This window comes from Balaenoptera borealis (assembly GCF_965194805.1).
Source record: "Balaenoptera borealis genome assembly, chromosome: 17".
Lineage (NCBI taxonomy): Eukaryota > Metazoa > Chordata > Mammalia > Artiodactyla > Balaenopteridae > Balaenoptera > Balaenoptera borealis.
The window spans coordinates 62,877,332-62,900,730 of NC_138876.1; the positions used below are offsets into that span (position 1 = coordinate 62,877,332).

A 23,399-nucleotide genomic window follows, 5' to 3' on the forward strand; every position below is an offset into this window, starting at 1 on the left:
AGCTTCCAGAGTTGTTTATCTGGTTTCTAAAATATGTCTTACCCCATACTCTAGAGCTTCTGTACTAATTTACTTGCAAAACCGAGGGGCGTTTCAGGAATAACCATACCACGCTCTAGCATGGTTGCATCGTTCACCTAAAAAAGGAAAAGCCATGCAAAATCAATCCACATGAAACACTGTCAAATCTGAATCAAAGTTCTGAACAAGAATGCAAATAGATATTATTGCTTTTATTGAGCTGATTTGACTCATTTACCTCTTCTGAAATGCATTCCTTCAACAGTGTATCACGTGGGAAAATATTATGAGCACGGGGGTGGGTGGGAGGAGGAGTACGCAACCACAGCCCCTGGGGCTCTTTGTTCCCAGCAGGAAGAGGCTCCTTTCGGTGGCCTGAAGGTTAACACCTGTCACTCTGAGTAGATGTCACAGTTCCTGCACACAGACAAACAGGCTCACCTGGCCCGTCCACCTGACCTTGGACAGGCCTCAGATCGAATCTGGTTATTAATATTGGGGAGAGTCAAAATGCAATCTTCCAGACACTGGAGAATTGAGCTAGAAATTATGCAGTAGGCACTCCCTGTCAATAAGAAGCATCCAGATGCTAAGGCTTAAAGTGGTCACCTGGGCCTGAGCAGGAGTTAAGAGAAACTTTTTTTTTTTTTTTTTCTCCTGTCCTGCGAATGCTATTGAGAGAAGTTTGCTCAGGGCCTTTATATGCCCAGCTTATCTGTCCTTCCACTTTCAATTATTTTGGGACTCTTTGCTTTATAAGGGTTCTTATAAGGTAATCCATTTGCAGGCTAAAGCAGATATAATTGGAAAAATACTGCCCTTTCATAGTCACGGAAGATATTTTACAAATGGGATGAAATACTTTTAATACCCTCATTGTAGTTCAGTGTGCATATAATTTTAACCACGGGTTTCTCATTCTCTGTAATTGTTAGTCCCTATAACTTTCTCTCAGAATATATCCATAATCTAGGCTAAAAAGGGAGAAATATGAAAAATCATTTAAATGCCTAGGCAAATACAAAATGTGCTACAGTAATAAATGTATTACTCTTTCAAACCACTACTAAAGTTAAAGAGGAAATTTAATGTAATATTCCTTCCATAATTTACGCAATTATTTCCATATTCCCAGGTGACAGGTCTCTTGATAAGAGAGTTATGTGTCCTTCATGATAGTATCAACATTAATGATTTGGTCAAAATCTCTGTCACAGGAGTATTAACATTTCCTGTAAAAATATATTTTGAAAAGCATCATTAAGTTTTTATTTAAGTGAGTAGAGACCCAAAACAATGCAAATGTAGAAAACGTACTTCTTCTGGAGGAGGTGGGTAGGGAGGAATGGACTGGGGGTTTGGGATTAGCAGATGCAAACTATTATATACTGGATGGATAAACAACAGGGTCCTACTGTATAGCACAGGGCACTATCTTCAATAACCTGTGATAAACCATAATGGAAAAGAACATAAAAAAGAATGTATACATATGTATAACAATCACTTTGCTATACAGCAGAAATTAACACAACATTGTAAATCAACTATACTTCAGTTTAAAAAAAGAAAAGGCACTTCTTCAAATGCTGGGAAGAATTTTTTGTCTGTACAATGAACAGTTTTTTGGTTTGTTTGGGTTTTTTTACATATTAAAATCTTTCTTTTTCTGTGAATAAAAGGATATCTTCTTTTGGTTTTTGTTGTCTTCTAGTCACCAAAATTTTTTTCCTTGAGGATGTATCTGGACTATTGCATCTTAATGATATATCTTTTGCCCACTGAACTATTCATTTGGTCTCCCTGTGAAGGTATACTCCGAGGCTTCACGCCACCGGCATGGAGACCCCATGGTATGTAGAATTATGTTAACAATCAACTACCCCACTCCTCCAACCTCCTGGCATTTTATATCAGTTGCTTCCTCAAGCAACACAAATCCACTAATGCTTTAATTTGTGACACTGCTAACTGGTATTAACAGATTATGACTATGAAATGTCCTTGCATTCATACTGGCACAGGCAGATGAGATGTCTGTCAGCGTAGAGCAAAACGCTCTAGGTCACACAAACATGTAACACTGTCCTATGTCTTTTACTTGAGCACAAACCTCCAAAGGTTTATATACACTTATGTGTGCTCAGGGAACATCATCCTTAGATAACCAAATGCCAGAGGTCCAGCCCAGGCAGGACAGGAAACTTCTATTCTTCACTGATCTACATGCATCAGTTGGACTCAAGTAACTGATCTAGCCAATCAAATGAATAGGAAGATCTTGAAATGATTGGTTTGATTTTTTTTAAGCAAATAACTCAGTTATTTCATTAGCTTGCTCTTTCACTTGGTGGGAAGAGGGATTGTTTTACCTGGGTCTTTTGTGGGACACAGGCTATATGGCCAGTGGGACTCAGATACAGTTTGGCTTTGGCATTTTACAGTAGATCAGGGGTCAGCACAGAACTGATTGATTATTTCAAGTTGATCTACAAAAAAGAGGTATTTCTTTATGAAATAGACAAAGATCTAGTCTTTAACATGCAAGTGGTTAAATGCAATAACTTTTCCAGGGTTGTGTGTTCTGACAATATAGTTTCTGTTGCTTATGAAATTGATCATTGTATTTATTTGCTTCTTTTTAGCATTGGTTATCATTGTAGCTGCCAGTGTATCTGTATTAGATGCTATATTTGGGAGAAAAGAAGAGTACAGATATCATTAAAAGAAAATTGTCAAATTATAGATGATACAATACACAGTTCTCTCTCATAAACAAGATAAAGTGATATACACATGTACATACACACATCTATACCTACACACACACACACACCTCACACACACCCCACACACATACACTTATATCCACATCTATGGCGAGAAAGAAAGAGAATATGCAAAACTCCAAAAAACAAACCTCAGGATCTGCCTTCCTAGAATAGCAAGAAAATGAGAAATTGCAGAATCATTACAGAGAGCTACAAATGAGCGTACAACCCAGCAAGCCTGTGGAAGTTGACTCTCCTGAGACCTGTAAGATTCCTGTTCAGAAAACAGACTATATATCTGCTGCCTGGGGATATCTTTGTGTACGAGGAGAGTGGATTTCTGCAACTATGATGAGGCAACGCATGATTCCAAAAATTTACCAGCAAAGATATTCCTCCAAAATTCAATCCAGGGGCCTTAGTTTTTTTTGTTTTTTTTGTTTTTTAACCGACATCTGGACTGAGAGAGTAGTTTCTTGGCCCGACAGTTCACTAAAGTGCCAGACTTTCAACAAAAAAACAGCTGTTTTGTGCAGAAAGGTTTTCTTTATAAAGGTTTGCCATTTTTCCTACTGAAATGGAATTTTTTTTTTTTTTTTTTTTTTTGTATATCAAAACAGGTCAGACTTTTGTCCTTAGGGGCAAAACCAGGAGCAAGACAGAGGGCAATGCCTTCCACGACTTCCTCAGACAGAGTATGCAGGACTGACAGACTCTGGCAACGTCTTAGTCCGTGAATGGACAGAACACAGGGGACAGCGGAAGACACAGCTTCCTCTTCTGAACAACGAGGTACAGATGCTAACGCAGCCCCGCTCAGTAGACCCTCCGCAGTCACTACCGGTTCAGGAGTCTTCAGATCGACGGTGACTTTCACAGCCCACCAGCCCAGTGATCCTCAAATCCGACTGACGGTCAGGATCATCCATTTAAATGAAGAGATTCCGGGCTGCACCCCGCCCCCAGAGGTGGTGGCCTTGGCGTCAGTATGTTGTGAAAGTTCCTACAGGGAATCTCATGTTCACCTTTAGTTCATTCAGCCTTCCGCACACATTCTGCACAAATCCGTCAGCTGGATATGCAGCCATTTCTAGAATGTCTTCTCACAAAAATGTTTCCTGACCAGCCCCCCCCAAACAAGTTCAAAAGTGCTTTCACTCTGATCAAATCTCACTGGTAAATAAATGCCTTTTTCTACAGGACAGCCGATATCTAGCGAAGTCAATTCAGTTCAGCCCTGGCTACTTTTCTAAATACCTCAATACAGGCTCTCATTCAAATTCTTCACTTTCTTTCCAGAGTAGAGGATGAGTTTGATTTACACAAATACCTATGTACTAATGACACAAATAAATGTGCCAGATCAAAAACAACTACTTATATTATTTGTTCACAAAGGTAAATAATTGTTTCTTTGCCTCATATGTGATTCTGTGTTTAATGCTTGTCTCCTCCACTAAACTGTAAGCTCTACCAGAGCAAGGCCTGTGTCTGTCTTGTTTGATGCCATATCCTTATTCCCCAGCACAGGGCCTGACAGAGTGGGCTCTCAAAAGATTAAGTGACATGATTAGTCAAATAAGTAAATAAAGAACAGGGGATTCAGAGATGTGGTTTAGTTATTTCTCTATATACAATTATTACCCTGCTTCCTGTTTACAAGAAAAATACATAAACATATATCTGCAGATTAAACAAAACAATGGAAAATCTGAAACCTGATAAATATGTGCAACTACCTCAGCAATTTAAGATGAGATACTTGTTAAAGCTCAGAATAAATTCAGCTCTAAGAATGACAGACGTGATTACGTGTAGACCAGATCTCAACGACTGTTAAGTTAATGCTGACTTTCTAATCATGATGGTAACTCAGTACCCATTTTACAGATGAAAAAATTGTGGCAGCAGCCAAAAGGCAGAAGCAAATTAATGCCAGACACAGAAGCTTTAAACATTCATTTTTCAGCTGTGTGAGCTCCACTTACTACTACACATTTGCAAATTCACACTTGGCAGATTTGAAAAGTGGTATTTAAAAGTGTCATACACAGTTCCTTTTCTGCGGTCAAACTTCTAAGAAAGAATGGATACTGAATTTAAAGCACATAAAAGGATACACAAATAGTTATTTTCTCTGAGCTATATTTACCCATATTTAAGTTGATGAGTATAGTATAGCTACATTCCTCTTCGAAGCAAATTTCAATTGAAGGCCAGTTGGAGAGAGAAAGTTAAGAATGGCTTTTCAGGAATGACAAGTCCTAGCTATAGTAGTGTAACCAACTGCACTCACAGAAATTAAAAAGGGAAGTGTCTTACCAATAACAAGAAAAGCAGAAGTTATCTCCAAGTACAAAGAGCAATGCCAACGGAGTAGATGTGCTGACAAGACACGAGTAATATTTTCCACATATAAGAAAAGCTTTCATCTCAGACTGCATTTTCAAAGCTATTTTTGTACCTTAATTAAGATCTCTAGAACTCACTGGAGTGTTTTTTTCTCCATTTACTAATATATTAACTAAGGCACAGAAATGCTTGCCAAAAACCACATAAAGAGTGAAAAAGTCAGCTGGATGCTTCAAGACAGAAAATGCCTAACTCTTTTAAACTTTTCTTGAGCTACAGAGGGCTGCAGGGAGATAGATGGGCATATCTTCCACTGCCTTTCTCTGAGACATCATCCCACACTCTCCCACTGCACCCCACCCCCAATATACTAATAATGGGAGGGCATCAAAAGTGATACCCACCTTGTCAAGGCTTATTTAAGCTCATCAGTGTTCCTGGACGTAAGTGCCGAAAGAGTCATCCAATCTTTCAGTCTCACTGTGTTTCAGACTCAAGAAAGCAGCTCTAGGGAATCTTTTAGCCTGAGACAATATGAGAGCTTATCATATTCTCTTGCATAATTTTTCCTTAAAAACTTTTTTCAGAGTAAAACAGAAAGGAGAAATGATGCAATGTTATGTTCTAACAGTAGGAACCCTGGCAGCCCAAGCCCTGACCTTACCCTACCCGTGTGAGCAGGAGGTCTCTGGAAATTGAAAACGTCAAGGTCATTTGTAAGTGTTTGAATAGAATAGGATGATGCCTGAAATAGCTACAGATAAAATATCAAGACCATTTACCACTGATTAATTAGATTAGCTTAGAAACAAGTCTATTTTTGTTTTTATATCTAGAAAAAGAAAAAGAATCCTTCTAGCTAGCAAAAAAAAAAGCACCGAGTAATATTTCACTTTATCCACATCTTTACCACTCTGAAAACATAAAAATCATGCTCACAAAACATCACATAGGTGGGGAGTGGGAGGCAAGAGGGAGAGAAAATTTAAATTATACTGTTACTGTGCATTATTTTTCACATTATTTTTCAACAATGGGACATCTTGTGTGGAAACAAACAGCCACTTTATCAAAGTTCTGCAAGGCAGGAATCTAATTTCTTCCATAAATACCACAGGAAATCTAAATATTAACTTTCTGGATGACACAAAGGAGTAAACATTGCTAAAATGTGTTATATAGAGGAGTAAAAATGTCCCTACAAACTTCTGGAATTCAGAAAAGCTGTTAGGGACAATTCACAAGGGAAAATAAAGCGCAGATAAAAAGCATTGTATAGTTTCTTCGAAAACCTGCAGAGCTTCTTGAGGACAGGAACTGCTTCATATACCCTCTGTGTCTGTTTTATTCACTAGCACAGTGCAAGGAGGACAAACAAGCTTTTGTGTGTTACTAACACACCAATCTAACAAAATGTGTTTCAGTAATTATCATAAAATCTACCAATTTTTCATTCGTTAAGGAGAATTCAGTTCACAAACATTTTTCAAAGAACATTGTATAAACCAAATAATGGTTTACATTCTGACCTAAAAAAGAACTAAAAACTATGTAATGTTATCAGTGATTTTTCTAATTTGCCAGTCCTCACTACCCCCTCCCAAAGTCTCTAAATCTCTATCCATCTCCTCATTACTTCTTTTCTTACCCTCTCAGAGGATGTCCTTCCCAAAGATCAGCTATTACAGTTATACTCTTACATGCCACAGATAAGGCCTTCCTTTCCAGACATCTTTCTCAATGTATCTTCACTGGGACAAAGTGTCCTCTTTAAGACGGTGGGTGCTGGAACCAGTCAATCCAAGTATAAAGCCTGACTCAGCTGGCACTGCTACCAGCTGTGTGACCCTGGATAAATTAATTAAGCTTTCATCGCCTTAGTTTCTTCATCTTCAAAATGGGTATAATAATAATGCCTACTTAATAGGTTTGCTGTTAGAATGAAATGAGTTAATATATTTCAAGAACTTAGAAGATTACCTGCCACCTAGTAAGTGCTCAATAAATGTTCAAATTTTTCTCATTTCACTTGTTGGCCATGGAGCAGAATATGCATAAAGAGCATCAGAAGAGTGATAAACATGTGTAATATTTTCTAAAGGAAAAGGATCAGGTATAAATAAGAAGTGACCAGCAGTACTGAGTCCAGTTAATATCAGTGATTGCTCTTTTGGGAATTCCACTTCTAGGTATAAACCTAAGAGAACGAAAACACATGTCCACACAAAAACCTATCCACAAATGTTCATAGCACCATTATTCATTAGAGCCAAAAAGTGGAAACAACTCAAATGCCCATCAACTGATGAGAGGATAAATCAATGTAGTTTATCCATGCCATGGAAATTCCATAATAAAAAGGTATGAAGTACTGATTCACGCTGCAATATGGATGAATCTTGAAAACATGCTCAGTGAAAGAAGCCAGTCACAAAGGACCATACATAGTATGATTCCATTTATATGAAATGTCGAGAATAAGCAAGTCTATACAGACAGAAGGCAATTAGTGGCTGCCTAGGGCCGGGACAGGGGAGGTTGGGATTATTGAGGGGGGGAGGGGTAAATGGCAGAGGATTTCTTTTTGGAGTGTTGAAAATGTTCTGAAATCAATTGTGGTGATGATTGCATAATTCTGTGACTATTCTAAAAAACGTTGAATTTGATGCTTTAAATGGGTGAATTTTGTGGTACATGAATTATATCTCAACAAAGCTGTTGCAGATTAAAAAAAAAAAAGCAGCAAGAAACCAGAATACAATGGCCTCAACATTCACTGCACTGCCCACATGGTAGGTTTTGTAGTTTAGTTCTTTTAGTTCCTCCCTTTTCTATTTTAGAACTGATTTCTTGAGACTTTTACTCACATTTTCCTCAATAATTTCATGCTTAATTATTGAGATTGCTGTCTTATTTCATCATTTTCCCCTATGGACATCGACAGTTGATCAATTTAAGAAGATATTTGTTCTGATTACCTAATTCCCTGAATTTCAAGGATACTTTTGAGTCTAAGTGTCTTGTATCTGTGTGACTTTAAGGCAAAGAAAAGAATAGAGTACTAATTAGATAGATATTAATTTGAGAAACTCTTTGCTTTAAAAGATAACTTTTCAAAAGACTTAGTGCTCAAGCCTTTGTAAAAAGATACCTGCTCCAATGGTGGGACTAGGACCTGCCTTCTATAAGGTGAAAAAAGGCTAAATGTGCTCCCCCAGTTGGTGAAGCCATTTACTTTCTGGAGCACCTATCACTTTTACCAAATCATAACCTGTTCCCTGAACCTTTGATTAGTCATGTGTACATACAGAACTGATTTCAGGGCTTGTGGACGAGTCTTGCACAACATCATCAAAGGTTTATTACCTCTAGGGACTGAGAACACTTACAATTTGCAGAAAGAGATTTCTGAGTTCTACTTTAAAACAAAATAAGTAGGCATTAATGATTAACTCATAATCTTCAACAATTTTTTAAAAATAAGTCTTCGTATACTGTATTCTCACTCATTTCTCTCTCTCACATACACACAGACACACACACACACGCGTGCACGAGCATGCAATTTGTTTTAGAGTTTGAGCAAAATAGGTATAGGTAGGTCTCTTTGGATACATACTGAAAACATCACTGGAGTACTGGCATTTTGCCTTTATAATCACCAAACACGTGAGAACTGAATATATCCACATTCTTCTATACCCACTGATAAAGAATTAAATGGTTCACTTTTTAGAAAAGTGTTCACAGACTTTAAAAAAATCAATTTTGATGTATTTCTGTATCAATGCTTTTCCAATAAGTTATGAAGCCATTACTTTTAAAGGGGTAGCCACAGTTCTACAGGAAGAAATAAAATGACCTAGTAAGTGCTACAGGAACTTATAAGTAAATATTATACCTGAGAGTCTATTTTGAAACATACATCTAAGTAAATGTCGACACAATTAAGCAATAGGAAATGTTTGCATTTTTGACTTAAAGATGGTAATTCTATTGCCATGTTAAGAATGAATACTCTAAAAACTAAAGAATTCTTCATAAAACCCATCTTAGTTTTTCTAATATTTAAGGAATTAACAGAGCCAGAGACTCAATTTCTCTGGGAAAAAAAAAGTTAGTTATGAATTCTCTTTGGATCTATTTTTAAGGAATTTGGTTATGATCCTGGGGCGTATCTTCTCAGGAAATACTCATGATGGAAAAACTTGGTACGATGGTTCCATCCAAATGTTTTTTTTTTAATTACTTAATTTGCTAATAAAAATTATAATAAACCAAAACAAATAAATTAAACCAGAACTTGCTTTTAGTCAAATTCTTTCTCAAAAGACATTGAGGCGCCTCTGTTTAAAAAGCGATGATAGTATCTCAAAGTAAGTAAGAGAGCGTTTTCTCCCTTCCAAAGTTTGTGTAATATCAATTCACCAAATGAAATAAATTCTGAAAGGTATATTCCGCTGTTTACATATTTCCCATTTTAGCATGTTAATCTTATTTTAAAAAACAACACTATTTATTTGGTGTAAATTGGGGAATCATTCTCCCCTTCCCTCATGTCTGGTGTCACCTGCCCTGTTACTTAGTGGTAAGTGTTGAATATATGTTGAGTTTAAAGGAGATACTTTGTAAACTGACACTCTTCCAGAGGTGATGGCAATCAGACTTGCTACCTGATTTCCCACAACTGAACAATGAATGACTTCAGGCCCTAAGGACATATGCTAGTATTATTTTCAGGCCTGCCAAATAAATAGTTAGAAATATTTAAAGTCTTTAAAAGATACTGCCCATCATAATTATCCAAATGTCCTTGCATCCTTTACACACACCAGCTTTGGTATTGGGAGCTTCTCTCCTGCTAACAGTTCGGTCACTTCAAAACTAAGACTATTCTTACTTTCCATTAAAAGAATATTTCATTAATGAGTATGGTCAACTGCAGCAGTGTCAATGACTGAGAATTTTTTGCAGGATCGGTAGCCAGATTCAGGAAGGCAAGCTTTCCTCAAGCATCCCTAAGGGAAGTCCATGTCAATAGTTCTAAAAAGTTGTGGGCCGGTTCCTTGGAATCATTAGCAAAATTTCGAGGAGGAGAGAGGAAGGGAGTGCATTAGAAACCTATGGTGGAAAGAAAATTCCTGGAAGCTTGGAACAAAATGAATCAAAGTAAGAAGTAAAAAATACAAGTTAAAAAAATAATAATAATTCAAAACAAGATTATTTTTAAAAATGCTAGTTACGTAGCAAATGAATAGGACTTCCTCCAGTAGTTATAAGGATGTCAGGAAGAGGGAAGAGGAGACTCAGGTCCTGGGCAGAGAGTAGACTGTGCTTTCCTTGTTGCTGTGTAGGAAGTTAAATGCTTAGGGAGGCACATTCCATCTTTCAGGTCAGCAGGGTACCATTTAGTACATTACTGCTGAAGTACCCTGGTGACCTGAATGAATTAAGGCAGCTTCCAAAGGTGCTTAACTTGCAAGCACTGAGAGCTCAGGCACTCAAAGTGATAAATATTCTATGAGTCCTTTACTATTTAATATACCAAACACCCCAAAATGCCAGCAAAAGGAAAGTTTCTTTAAAGGGAAAGAATTCTGTTGTGATAGGAAAGAGTCAGGTAACAGTTTGAACCCGCAGTCTCTCCTTCGGGCTTGGAGATGCCCGCAAGAGGTGTAAGTTCATCATGCCAGTTGACTGCAATCGTGGGTGCAAACCCTACCAGCCAGCTCTTATGTTACATTGCATCTGCAATGTCTTTAAGGGAATCTGTAACTTGAAGGAATAAAGGTGGGCTCCAAAATAACTAACCCTGGAGAAAACGGTTGTTTGCCTCTGAGGCCCCCAGCCCTTCTCTTCCTTTCTCACTCTCTGTTCTTCCTGTTCTCAAGTATTATAACAAAATGTTTTCATTAGCAAAGCCTCATACTGTGGGCGAAGGCTTGGGTTGAAAAGAGACCAGAGTGAGAACCCCAGCACGTGGTCTTACTATCTGTGAGGACTTGAACAAGGAGTTTTGCTCTGAATCTCAGTTTCCTCATATGTCAAAATGGGAATAACAACATATAACTGTTGGGAAAAGTAAATGAGACAATGCACATAAAATGCTTTAACTTATGATTGTTGTTCAAAAAGTTGTGCCATTTTAAGAGGTGTTAAATGGATAAGTCAAGTATCAATACAGTTTCACTGACAACAGACTGGCATCAGAAGAAGGGATATTTTTGGTGAGATTCTTTCCAATAGCTTGTAAATCATACATAGACAGTCAATTACCAACTCTATCAATAAATAAGTCTCTTCTCGACACAAGACACAAAATCATGGACTGAAAATCAGTATGTAAAACTTTTAAAGCTTTCCTCCCAAACTCGAATCAAGCAATACAGTTGGACTTATCAATAGCTCATTTCTTTACATCCTCAGCACTGCATTCCACTAATTTTTATCAGCAGATATCCAGGGACAAAGAATTCTTCAACCCTAACCGTCCTCCACACTACTCCCTAAAAATTGAGTAATCAGAAAATATAACCCTAACATTTTTCCCTTAAGCAACAAGGAGAGAGAAGTGTATATTCTATGCTTCCTAATATTTCCAATGAAAGAAAGTATTTAGGAAAATCTGTATCAATAAAGTATTGAGAGTATGGTCTCAATACACATTTATATTTACATATACATATTTAATATATGTAAGTATTATATTCAAAGCTGCAAAAGTACTTTTCCTTTAGGAAACCTAGAGTGTTAATAAAATATTATAAAACCAAGTGAAATGAAATGTTGCCACATGTAAGTGTTATTTGTGATAATACAGAACTGTCATTACAATAATTTACCTTTAAGCAGAATTCTCGACAGTACTGCAGACTGGAGTTAGAAAGATCCCCCAAGACTCAAACTAAAGTAGCATCCTGGTTCTAGAAGGGAATTGACTGAAGTTATAATCTGACACATTTTGCATTCTTTAGTAAGTGGTTCTCTTCTTCATTTTCTAGGCAATGCATCAGTGGCACCATCCTCATGTTTAAAGGACAACATAAATGTTCCAAGAAATAGAAAAGCTCTATCCTGCTCTGTAATTCCCACCATAACCTTTGTCTGAAACTGACTAACAAAGTCGTACACCACAAGACAGCAATGAGTCAGCCAAGACATACAAGTGACATTGTTCTACATGTACTGATGACCCAAGAAAGCAGTCACACTCAGCCTTTTGACCAACCATTGTTGAAAAAAAGCATGGAAGCTTTCAAGGGCTAGTATATGGATTCACCCCTTAATTTGATTAATGTCCCTGCCACACTGGAAGAACAGAGTGAGTTAGGAAGCATCACCTTAGAGAAGATGGTTTGTATCCTTCCTCATTAATGGGACACAACCTCCTGTAAACAGAGACATTTAAAAACCTGGCCCAAAGGAAGTGCTTAATGAACGTTTCTGTATTTATTAGAAGTAGAACTTGGGATGTCATTTGGGCATTCTGCAAACAGAACATTAATCACCATACTCCTCCTAGGTTACAGAATCTGTGAAGACGTTTCCTAACGGGTTCTAGGGGGCTGTGCCTCCATCGTTGTTCTTCTTTTGAATAATCATATCATCATAAGCTCTCCCGCAATACACTGATAATTTGGGGGAAAAAAGTGCCTTTGAAGGCTTGAATTATCTGAATAATGAACAAATCTCCACGTCTAATTGAACTCAGCCTAAGCAGAGGCTCAGACTCCAAGCAAACTTGGTAAAGCATTTCCAGTAGAACTCAGACCGGCCAGATGTTCTGGAAGCAGAACCGTGGTCATTATGCACATGCCAGCTCCACCACACTCCATCCCGGGCCAAGACCCTTTCGGCAGCGCGAGGCCTGCTTAACATATGACTCTGGCCGCCTTACCACGTGGCATCCTAGGACCCATCTGAACATTTCAGCGATTTTAAACGAGCTCCACTGACAGGGATGATTACGTGGAAGCCAAAGAAACAGACAGGGAGAGCACGTTCATTATGAGATATAACACCTTTGTCTGCATTCCCTAAATGACCTCAGGTTGGGGGACCCATAGGGATTTACTAATTTGGGTTAAACCATACCTACACTTCACATGAGACAGAATGAGCACAAGTTATACAAAAACAGTAACATAAGGCCCAAAGTCTGAGTTGACACGGTCCTGGAGTGAAGTGAATGGTAGTGCCAGAGTTTTCACTGCTTCTCTGAAGTGGAGGGTTGGGTGTGATGTGTGTGGGGTGTGTGTGTGTGTGTGTGTGTGTGCGTGTGTGTATCCGGAAGAAGGGAAATGCAGGAAGCTCTTAGGGTGGGGCACCGCCCTATCACAACTCCATCCCTGATGTAACCACCGTCTCCCCTCACACATTAGAAATTCATCCAGGTCAAGCGGTTCCTTTAAAAGCAAATGCACCTTGGGAAAGACCTGAAAGTCATTTACACCTTTGGATGCACTACTCTGCTTTTATGAAAAAGGCTTCTTTCCTCCTTAATGAAAGGAATGCTCGTTTTCTTTGGGGAATTAGATGGGTAATCTCGCAACACGGAGTATTTCCATGAAGAGAAGTTCTAGATGAGAAAACAGTAAGGATTTCAGCCAAAGAGAGAAGAGAATAACGACGTGTGCCTGATGTGTGGGGAGATGGTAGCACTAGTTAAGGAAAGACTTGTCAGAAATAAAGTAGGAGGATTCCAATGACACGCTTTGCTTTCTTTAAATTTCGTCTGGGTTTGTTAACAATTTCACACATTAAAAATCATTTTATCTATCCACACACGGATGTAATAAGTTGTTAATGCCTGGTCTAAAGTAATCCTTCTAGGGATTGGTACGTATTAATATATATCTATATATATGTGTATCTATCTATCTATTATGTATCTGGATAGACAGACATTTTTGGTCATTTCTTCCTGGTGGAATACAAAGAGGGTTCTCAGCTCATAATGTAGTATATATTTCTCGCCACGTGAATGCAGTGAGAATGCCCATATTTGTGCTGGAGTAGCCATGTTCCAACACATGGCTGTGCTTCAGTAAATGTCAAGCTTAAAAACAGAAGTAGACATAGTAGTAGGGCTGGCCAATTACATTGTGATCTGAAAACACTAGTGATTTATTAGTTGCTATTAGCTAACCAGCTGACCTCTATTTGATCTGTATATTTATTAGTTATAAGTATTAGGCAAGCACGTATTTTTCTACTATAGAAACTTGTTTTTTCAGCCTCTGCCTTGTCTTTTTATATGAGAATACAACAGAATAATTTGAGTTGTGATTACTTTTTTAAAAAATAAATCCTGCAACTGAAATTAAATTTCACACTGCATTTCAACCTTGAAAGGAACAGAAATCTGAAACTAACACAGAAAGTGCAAAATTTTCCATATTCACGTTAAGGTTTAGCAACAGAAAAGAAAAACTTTTGTTTATCTCTGAAAACAGCTTTCTTCATCTAAACAAATGACTAGAATAAGATTAAGAAAAACCTGTTTTGGTTTTTTAGATACACACACATATTCCAATTTCCTTTTGCACAATGACTTTTATGCATATGGGTACCACGCAATCTCCTAACCTCTTTTACCATCGCACTGGGACAATGACAGTTCAATAACTGAAATGGGTATATTTGATTTTAAATTGCAAAGTTGGGCTCAGGCCTATTGAAATGAAAATGCTTGTAATTCTTTGTTAATTCCAAACTGATTGGGTTATTATTTCCTACCAGTTAAAAAAAAGAAAAGGCAGAAAAGGCAGGTGAAGCTAATTATTCCATTTTTTTATTTCCTTGCCATGTACTTTGCCCAGCATGGTTTTTGCATTCTCTTCTGTGACCCTCCCCAGCACGTTGATTTCAGTTCTTAACCCGGATTCCTTCATCCATAACATGGATGATGAGAAAACTCCGAAAATGTTCCTTGGGGGAATGTTACACTAAAAGTTACCTAGGACTAAGTCCCACGTGTCATCCTTTGCTCACCATGGAGACAAGAGATTCATTCACTGCCCTCAGCCAATTTGAAATCCAAATATGAAAACAGCATTATGGAATTCAGACAGATGATTCTCCTTCACAACTGGCAGATGCAGGAAGAAAAAAAAAAAAAAAAACTAGTATAATTAAGCTTTTGACTTTGAACCAGTGAAGCCATGAACACCTCACTTAAAAATACCATATAATATTATCAAAGCAGCTAAAGCGCAGGTGTGGCAAGCGTATTTGCATGCCCTGCGCAGGATGGTGGTCGACCAATCAGCTGGCCAGAAAAGTCTCGGTCATTCTATGGCAAGAATAAGGTAAACTGTAAATCTGAAATATTACCAAAGTCTTATTTGTTCTTTCTCAGTTAGAACATGTAGTGCTAAGTGGTTTTCATTACATTTTTTTACTGGACACTTTAAAAAAGGATTGGGATCATTTAAGGGGTAGACCAAATTGCAGTGCATTTTTTTTTAATGAGGGTTGGAAGTAAAGGAGTTTCTTTAATACGTCCATGCATTAGCCCATTATTCATCTTACAAATATTTATTGAGGACTCATTATGTGAATATCAATCGACAGAAATTTGTAAAGGATGCAAAGGCTTGAAATTGGGAAAACATAATCAAATCGAATAAAGTGCTTAGCTGAGAACACTGTGTTGGCATTATATACAGATGCGCACACACACACACACACACACACACACACACTTTACCTTGCAACACTGATTGTAGCCATCTATGCATTCAGTACTTATTAACCTCACTTTAAACATATTTTCAGACATTAAAAGAGAAGATTAAGGTCAATCTGCAGTTTCATTTTATCGTTTGAATTTCCTAGCCCAATTTTGCTTCGTTAAAATTTCCGGAGGAAAAAAATATCAAAATTTAACAGTGCTTACTGCTTCAGAGAAGTTTGCCTGAAGAAAGGACTAAGCTTTTCTTAACAATAACAAAATTCCTTTAAGAAAAAAAAATCCTAAGGTAAAGAATACTGCCAAAAAATGAACACAGCTTTGTTTGTTTTTGCAGTCATCGTTAGCAATAGACATAAAGGTATTCTTTTTTTGAGTCCATATGGAAAAATCATCAACACATTCTGCCTCTGGGTTCTTTGCCAAAATACCGTAACCCACAAGCCTTCTACCTTAAACATGAAAGGAAAAGGTGTTGTTCTGGTCAAATAAAGAAATAATTTTTACTAGCATACGTCTAATGTTAAAGCTGCCTAAATCCTGCCAAATACATTAAAACGACATCTGTAAAACAGATTTTCATTAAATCGATCAGGTTAAAGTTAAGCAGCTAGGCAGATGATGCTTTTAAGCTACCCCTTAACCTTTAACCTTTAACCTCCTTAAACTGGAATAAGGACACACACATCTTTGAGGTAATGCTGCTTCAGGCTGACCATGCAAGAGGTAAGTGGCCTATTCAAATTGCCCCGACACATCCCCACATTTGGAGTGTTATGAATCAAAATGCTGTCAATGAGGAAAAGAGCTGTTTTCTCCCAGCTCTGTATTTGTCTTTTAACTGCTACTTGTCACTTTCCCTTGAAGTCTGAATAATTCACGATGCAAAATGATGTAAATTAAACTCCTAATGAAAATGAATTTTATATAGGCGGTTATTATCTAGTCATTAGCTCAGACACCATTTTAAGTCTAATTTTAATATTTTCACCATATTACAAACCATCATTTTTTTCCAGGCCTAGGCCAATTTGTTAGGGTCTCATTTAAAAGCAATTAATGTTACTTATGGAGCAATTTTATTTTGCCGACACAAGCCAACCAAGCTTACTAATATCCTCTTGCTGCACTTGAAAATCCTCTGGATTTGACTCACACAGTTTCTGTAAATCAGTTTAGAAACAGCATCCTCAACACATTGCTGCTCTGGAGGAACTTTTCTAGTGACTTCTAGAAAGAATGAATGCTCCTTGAAGGCTAATGCAAAATAATATAGTTCAATTGCCCAATACCAAGTTTCAATGGCTCCAATATTTCTCTCTTCCATCTTCCTTTAATTCAAGGTAAGTTTGTTCAAAGTGTGTTTTTATTTGTTTGTTGACCATTTTTAGACATCACACCACAAGGACACTTGGGTATTTAAGAGATAAGCAAATAAAAAAGATGGGGGAAAAGTCAATTTATATATGAAATATATATGAAATATATATATATTATATGTTAAATATATATAAAAAAATATATATTTTTAAGGTAAGAGTACATATAGCCTTTGGTTCTGGGATCTAAAGCTCTCTCTGCTTTAAGGCCCTCTTTATAAGCAAGTTCTATCTCATCTGGTTGTTACACTTTCAAAGACAATATCCAACTCTCTCTGAAAAGCAACTTCAAGGGTAACCCTGACACCTAGCAAACTGCTCTACAGACAGTGAGGGTAGTTAATCCATACTCATGGAGTGAATGGATAAACTTAATGCACACATACACATGTGTAAATAATCGTCAAACAATTAGATTAAATAACCTTTCCCGAGAAAATAAACAGGAACGCTCTACCTTTCTTCAGCTTCCCACATGAGATTAATAAAACAGAAAAATTTGTACATTTATATCTTCTATTCACAACATGTTAATTTAAAGTGTTAGAGGAGCTGTGTGAATACAAACACAGTTCATGAATATTCTACATAGCTCCCAGGGTCAAGATCTATTATTTATACAAACTTAATGTTTATTTTTTTTCTCCTAGGTATTCTAAAAGTTTTAATAGTTCAGGTATCAGCAGAAGAAAAGTTGACAACTGAATTGTCTGTCAACTGTTGCTGTAAAAGCTATGAATTATAATACAATTAATCCATTATATCATATTTTCAATACCATCAACTTAGAAGCTTTCCATCTTACGTCAGGGCCTGTACTCCCCTCAAACTGTATAACCCAAATCTAATGCTTTCATTATTGATCCACAGAGAGCCAATATTACAGGAACAACGTTACAAATTCTCACACCACGACTTTAGGTTTTCACGCTCAGTACATCAATCCAGCATTTGAACTTCAAGAAACAGCCCAAACAAATAGTGGCAGGCCAACCCAAATAAATAACTCTTGCCCCTGCTCGAGATAGCCACAATCTGCTCTTTCTGTGGTCTGTTTATAGTTCGAAAGAGCATTAGAAGAGCCATAGGTATTATAATCACTGGTTGACTCCTGATAGTAATCACTGATTTCTAGTATAAATCAATAGATAACACTTGCAAAATGGATTTTGTAATCATATTTAGAGCTTGTTACGATGACTAATGGTTTGCAATATTTTCTGAATTTTAATATCCTCTGGACAAAAGAAGTTTTTATAAGTTACCAAGTTATCCATCGTAGAAATGAATCTGTTACATTTGTACATGAACCAAGACAATCAAGCCAAACCAGTAAACAAACTGCAGAAAATAAATTAACCAGTAATTAGGTTCAGAAAAAGTCAAGACAAGGTATGTAACAAATGATGTTCATTGCTTGCGCGTGTTCATTACATCCGTATAGTTTTTTTTTCCCCTGTAATATTAAAAGTCTAGTTGCCATTCAATGAACATTTTTACCTGCGCCACACCCACTGAGGGGGATAAAAACTTTACTAGCTGAGAAAAGTCATGCAAAATAACAACAGAGTTAAGTAGGAGACTGACAACTGATGCTAAGGGAGGGCGTGTTTTTACTCAATACCACCAGGAGCTTGCAGGGAAAAAAAAAATCAAAAACCACACATAGTGTTTGGATCATCCTTGTTTGTCACCAAACAAAAGATGATGCACTCACAAGGCAGCGCTATTTTTGTCCTCTGCTCCCTGAAACCATTAATACTTAGCTAAGAGTGTTGCTATGTTGTTGTTTTTGATCAATCAATAAAAGAGGTTTAAGAGTATTATTTTATATATGGAAACACTCAGAAAAGTGATTTTATTTCAGGGCAACCAGTAGAGTGATCAATCCCACGGAGATACGTGTAAAAGGGACATATGGCAAATCCTTTAAATATATTTTCTGATTCCATCTACTTCAACAGGCTCTGCATTTAGCAACGTGAAGCAGAAACTGTGGCTCTTGCCCTTCTACTTTTTTTTTGTTTTTCCTCTCTTTTTTCCTTAACTTGCAGATTTGTGGTCCAAGCTCCAAAACAGTTAATTCCCTCCTCTACTCAGCGCCAAGAGAAACGGATGACACTGCTTACCTTGTAGAGTTTCAGGGCTGCCTCGTGCCTGTGATTGGTGGTGTGCAAGCGTAATTTATCCACGCTGTTGGTGTAGTAGTCACAGGCGTTACATTTTAGGTGAACGGGGTTGCCAATGGCAATGCACTTCAGCCTCCACTCATTGCTTTTGCCCCCTTCTTTAATGTGAGCCACCAGTTGATACTTCTGCATATGTTTATCAGTCTTGCAGTGGAGCTGGAAGTTGGCTTTGAGCTGAGAGTTGTAGTTACAGAGCTTGCACTGGTAGATATCTCCAATTACAGCCCTCCATTCCTCTTCTGGGAGGGAGCGCTCACTGCTCACATGCACGCTTAGGGCCTCCAGGCTGTCAGAGGTGAATTTGTTGCAAACAGCACACTGGAATAGCTTCAGCGCTGGGTCACTGATATAAGGTGACAGCTCTCCTGCAGTAAGGAGGGACAGGTCATCACCCATTAGCTGACCACTGGCAAGCCGGATTTCAGGCGGCAGCTCATTATTTACTACAGGAAAAAAAAATTAAAAGGAAAAATAGAGACTGGAAAACACAGCGCACACAAAGGAACCTGTAAAATAAAGTCTTGACAAGGAATGTGCTTTCTCTAGAGCTTAAACTATAAAAAGCTGTAATAGGATTGAATCAGGATCAATTACAATCATCCCTTTCAACTTCTAAATTCCCTCATCAGATAGCTTTAATTACTCCTACTGGGCATGATGTCATTCTGAAATTTGTATTTTCCAGGGCAGCAAAGTTGATCAATACCATAACAAAACAGTCACGTGCTTGCAATTTAAGCACCTAGATAAACTTACATGAGCACTAATTGTTATTTCACAATTTGTCTAAAAGCTTGATGAGATTTGGCTAATACTGTATGCGTGCCTGCAATCTACTGCCAAATAGCTGGGGTAAGGTAACGGTGTTACTGTTCGTTTAATTATCTTCAATCACAGACATTAAAATATTTTTCAAAAAAATCTCATGAAAAATAATGGCATACCCTTTGGAAGCTCAAGTTTGATATTTTAGTGCATAATTGCCGAAATTGAAGCTATAAACCTAGTAAGGTATAGCTAACGATGACAGGCAATTAATGCCAATTAGTATGTGTTAATCAACCTCTTCCAGGAAAACAAAGTTTGCCAACTCCTCTTCTGCGGCCCTTGCTCCCTTAACTCCTTCCTCTCTGAAGTTAATTCAGGTTTGAAGTGAAGCACAAATGGTTGGATTATCGAGCTTAACGAGAAAGTCCCTTCTAGTAAACTGTCCCCAATGTGTCGGCACTCACCACTTTATCTGGGTGCATCACGCCAAATCAAAATGTGATGAGAAACTAACAGCAGTGCGGAAAAGCAGTAAATACTGACCAAGTCCCGGTGCCAGAGCGGCCGCTGTCGCCGGGTCCAGCTGGAATGGATTGATCATCAGCTGCGGGTCGCCGGGGTTGTCCAGCTTCATCCCGGTCAGGCCTATATTCTGGGCCAGGTAGTACTGATACAGCTCAGCCTCGGCCGGGGCGAGGCCCAGGTGCAGGTTATGCTGGATCTGCTTCATGTTCTGCTGCAGAAGCATCATGTTGTGCATGTGCTTTTCACTGGTCATGTGAATCCGCAGGTTCCGGGCCACGTTGGTTTCGTAATCGCATACCTCGCAGCGCCAGGTGGGTTTCTGCTTGGGTTTGGACGGAGAGGGGGTCCCGCAGCCACTGAGGCTGGGGTTGGAGGTCGGGGCCGAGTGGCCGAACACCTGCTCGCCGTTGCCATTTTGGAGATTCTGCACATTGTTCAGGTGCTTGTCCGACTGCGTATGAATACTGAGGTTGCCTTTGGTAGTGGTGGAGTAGTTACAAACCTCACAGCGGAAGGGTTTATAGCCACATGTGTAACTCTCGCCCCGGGCGAGCCTGGGGTGAGGCTGTCCAGTCTTACAATAAACGCAGGAGCCGCCCGGCTCGGGGTGTTTCTCCTTCATATGGGCCTCCAGGGTCTGCTGATATTTGTAGTGCCAGTTACATTTGGGACACTTGAGCGTTTTGCATGAGTTCCTTGAGTGCATCATAGTCATATGACCCCCAAGAGACCTCGAGGACCCCAAAACCGTGTCGCACTTGGGACACTCGATGCCACTGCCCGGTGAGCCGTCCCCGCCGGGCCCCGGGGTGCTGGGGGCGCTCGGGGTGAAGCCGTGCTGGTGAGGAACAGCCGCGCTGTCTTCGTCCCCCCGGGCCGTCTCACTTGGGTGAGCAGCCGTGGCACCGTCTTGACTGGCACTCGCTTCTGCCAGGTCCTTGCCACCGAGGCCGTAGCCGGCGGCGACACCGCCCCCGGCCCTGACGGCGGAGGCCTGCTTCTTCTTTTCTGGGTCGTCAGAAACAGTGGCCGAGGAGGACGAGGGGCCCTTTTCGATGAATTTTAGCACACTGGATGATAAAGGAGAAATGCTTTGGTTTAAGAGAGGGAAATCTTTGTTACCAATACCATCGGTGAGTTCACCTAATACTTCCTCGTCGTCAAGTTCATTGGAGTACGCATCCTCTTCGTCCTCATCTCCCGCCTCGGTGGGCTCGCTCTTGACCGGGCACTCCCCGTTGGGGTGTAAAGCGTGGCTCTCTTTTGGCCTTTCACAGTTGTTCTCTTGGTCTTTGCTCTCTGACGTCTTGCTAGACTCCGACGATGCGTGGCTGAGGGAGACGGAGGTAATCGGGGTGCTCACTACTAAACTAGACAGCCCCCCCAGAGTCACTTCAGCCTTTGGCATTTGGGTGATCCCCAGCGGCTGCTCTGCTGAGCCGGGGCTGCTCGCGCTGCCCTTCAAGAAGGCAAAGCCAGCCGGCAAAGAGTCACCATTTTCAACATGAAAAGCGCTCCATAAACCACGGAAGGTTGGGTCGGGTCCTATGAGGTTCGTAGTAGAAAAATGGGGATAAACAGAAGTGGATTTTTTTGGTTCCAGAAAGCTTATAAGAGGTTCTTTGTCTTTGCCGATCCCCTGTATGATGGCGGAGACGCACTTGTTACTGAGGAGCTTCTGTTCCTCCTCGTTAAGGGTCATCCGATGATCATGCACAGCATGGGTTACAAATGACCTGATATAACCGAAAGACAGCTTGCACAAGAAACACATTAAAACGGGTTTCCTTTTCCCATCGCTAACACAACCATCGAATTTGGACAAGTCCACATTGTTGGGGACATCTTTGGACACACAGGAGTTTTTGGCTGAGCCATCACTGGTTAGATAGTCTTTCTCTCTCTTGTGTCGGAGATCGTAGACACGGAAACTGTGCAACACAGGACCAACTCCTGCTAGTGCTGAGGTATTTGGGAAAGCCTGATCGGCCGTAAATGGTTTCCCGAGGGATGAAGCGATATGAAAAGTGTTGATGATCTGTGGGTAGAACGACAGAGGTGCAGAAGCAGGCTGATCACTTTTCTCTCCAGCCGATGCCAGGGAGTCCAGAAACATGGCTGTAGAAAAGAGTTTGCTATTTGCCCCAGTCTGTGCATTCTGCCCACTTTCTTTGGAGTCCTCAATTATATAAGCTGACCCATCAGGCTGGTAAACGATCTCCCCGGTCAGATTTTCCACGTCACTGTCCTCTAACTCGCTGATCTCGCTCTCGTTGTCATCCTTCAGGACCGGAAGGCGGGCATTCGGGCAGTGGTGTTCCATGTATTTCTGTAAACTGGGAAAAGAAGTAGCACATTCGTTGCACGGTATCTCCTTGGCTGAGGTAACCTGAGTGGCAGCTGCATTCTCGACGCTGAAACCCAGCAAGACTTCACTTTTGCGCTCATCCGTTTTCAGGTTGTCATCTGTGGAGCTGTTTTCCCTGTCAGGCTCCATCCCTGCAACTTTCTCTGGCACCTCATTATCAAGTTGTGCCGTTCCACATAGCTTTGATGTGCTCTGCCCATTTTCCTGCCTTGAGATAGGAGGGGAGTCACAGGTTTCCATGGCAATTGCTACATGGGGATCTCATTTCATCCAGCCTGTCAGGGACCTGGATAAAAAATAAGGTGAGAGGAGCCATTTTTATTAAATAATGAC

General features: G+C 39.4%; 1 protein-coding gene across 5 annotated transcripts in view; it reads right to left on the reverse strand.

The window, feature by feature from the left end:
• Positions 1 to 23,399, reverse strand: part of ZFHX4 (zinc finger homeobox 4) — a 180,582-nt gene that overhangs the window by 131,423 nt on the left and 25,760 nt on the right. For 4 of the 5 annotated variants that reach the window (XM_082363358.1, XM_082363360.1, XM_082363359.1 and 1 more), the window contains 2 exons: positions 20,717 to 23,352; positions 19,346 to 19,848 (listed from right to left, as the gene is read on the reverse strand). In XM_082363358.1, the coding sequence (XP_082219484.1) occupies positions 19,346 to 19,848; positions 20,717 to 23,306 (3,093 nt within the window). In that variant the 5' untranslated portion in view covers positions 23,307 to 23,352. The remainder of the gene's footprint in view (positions 1 to 19,345; positions 19,849 to 20,716; positions 23,353 to 23,399) is intronic. The other variant, XM_082363362.1, reaches the window with a different exon arrangement.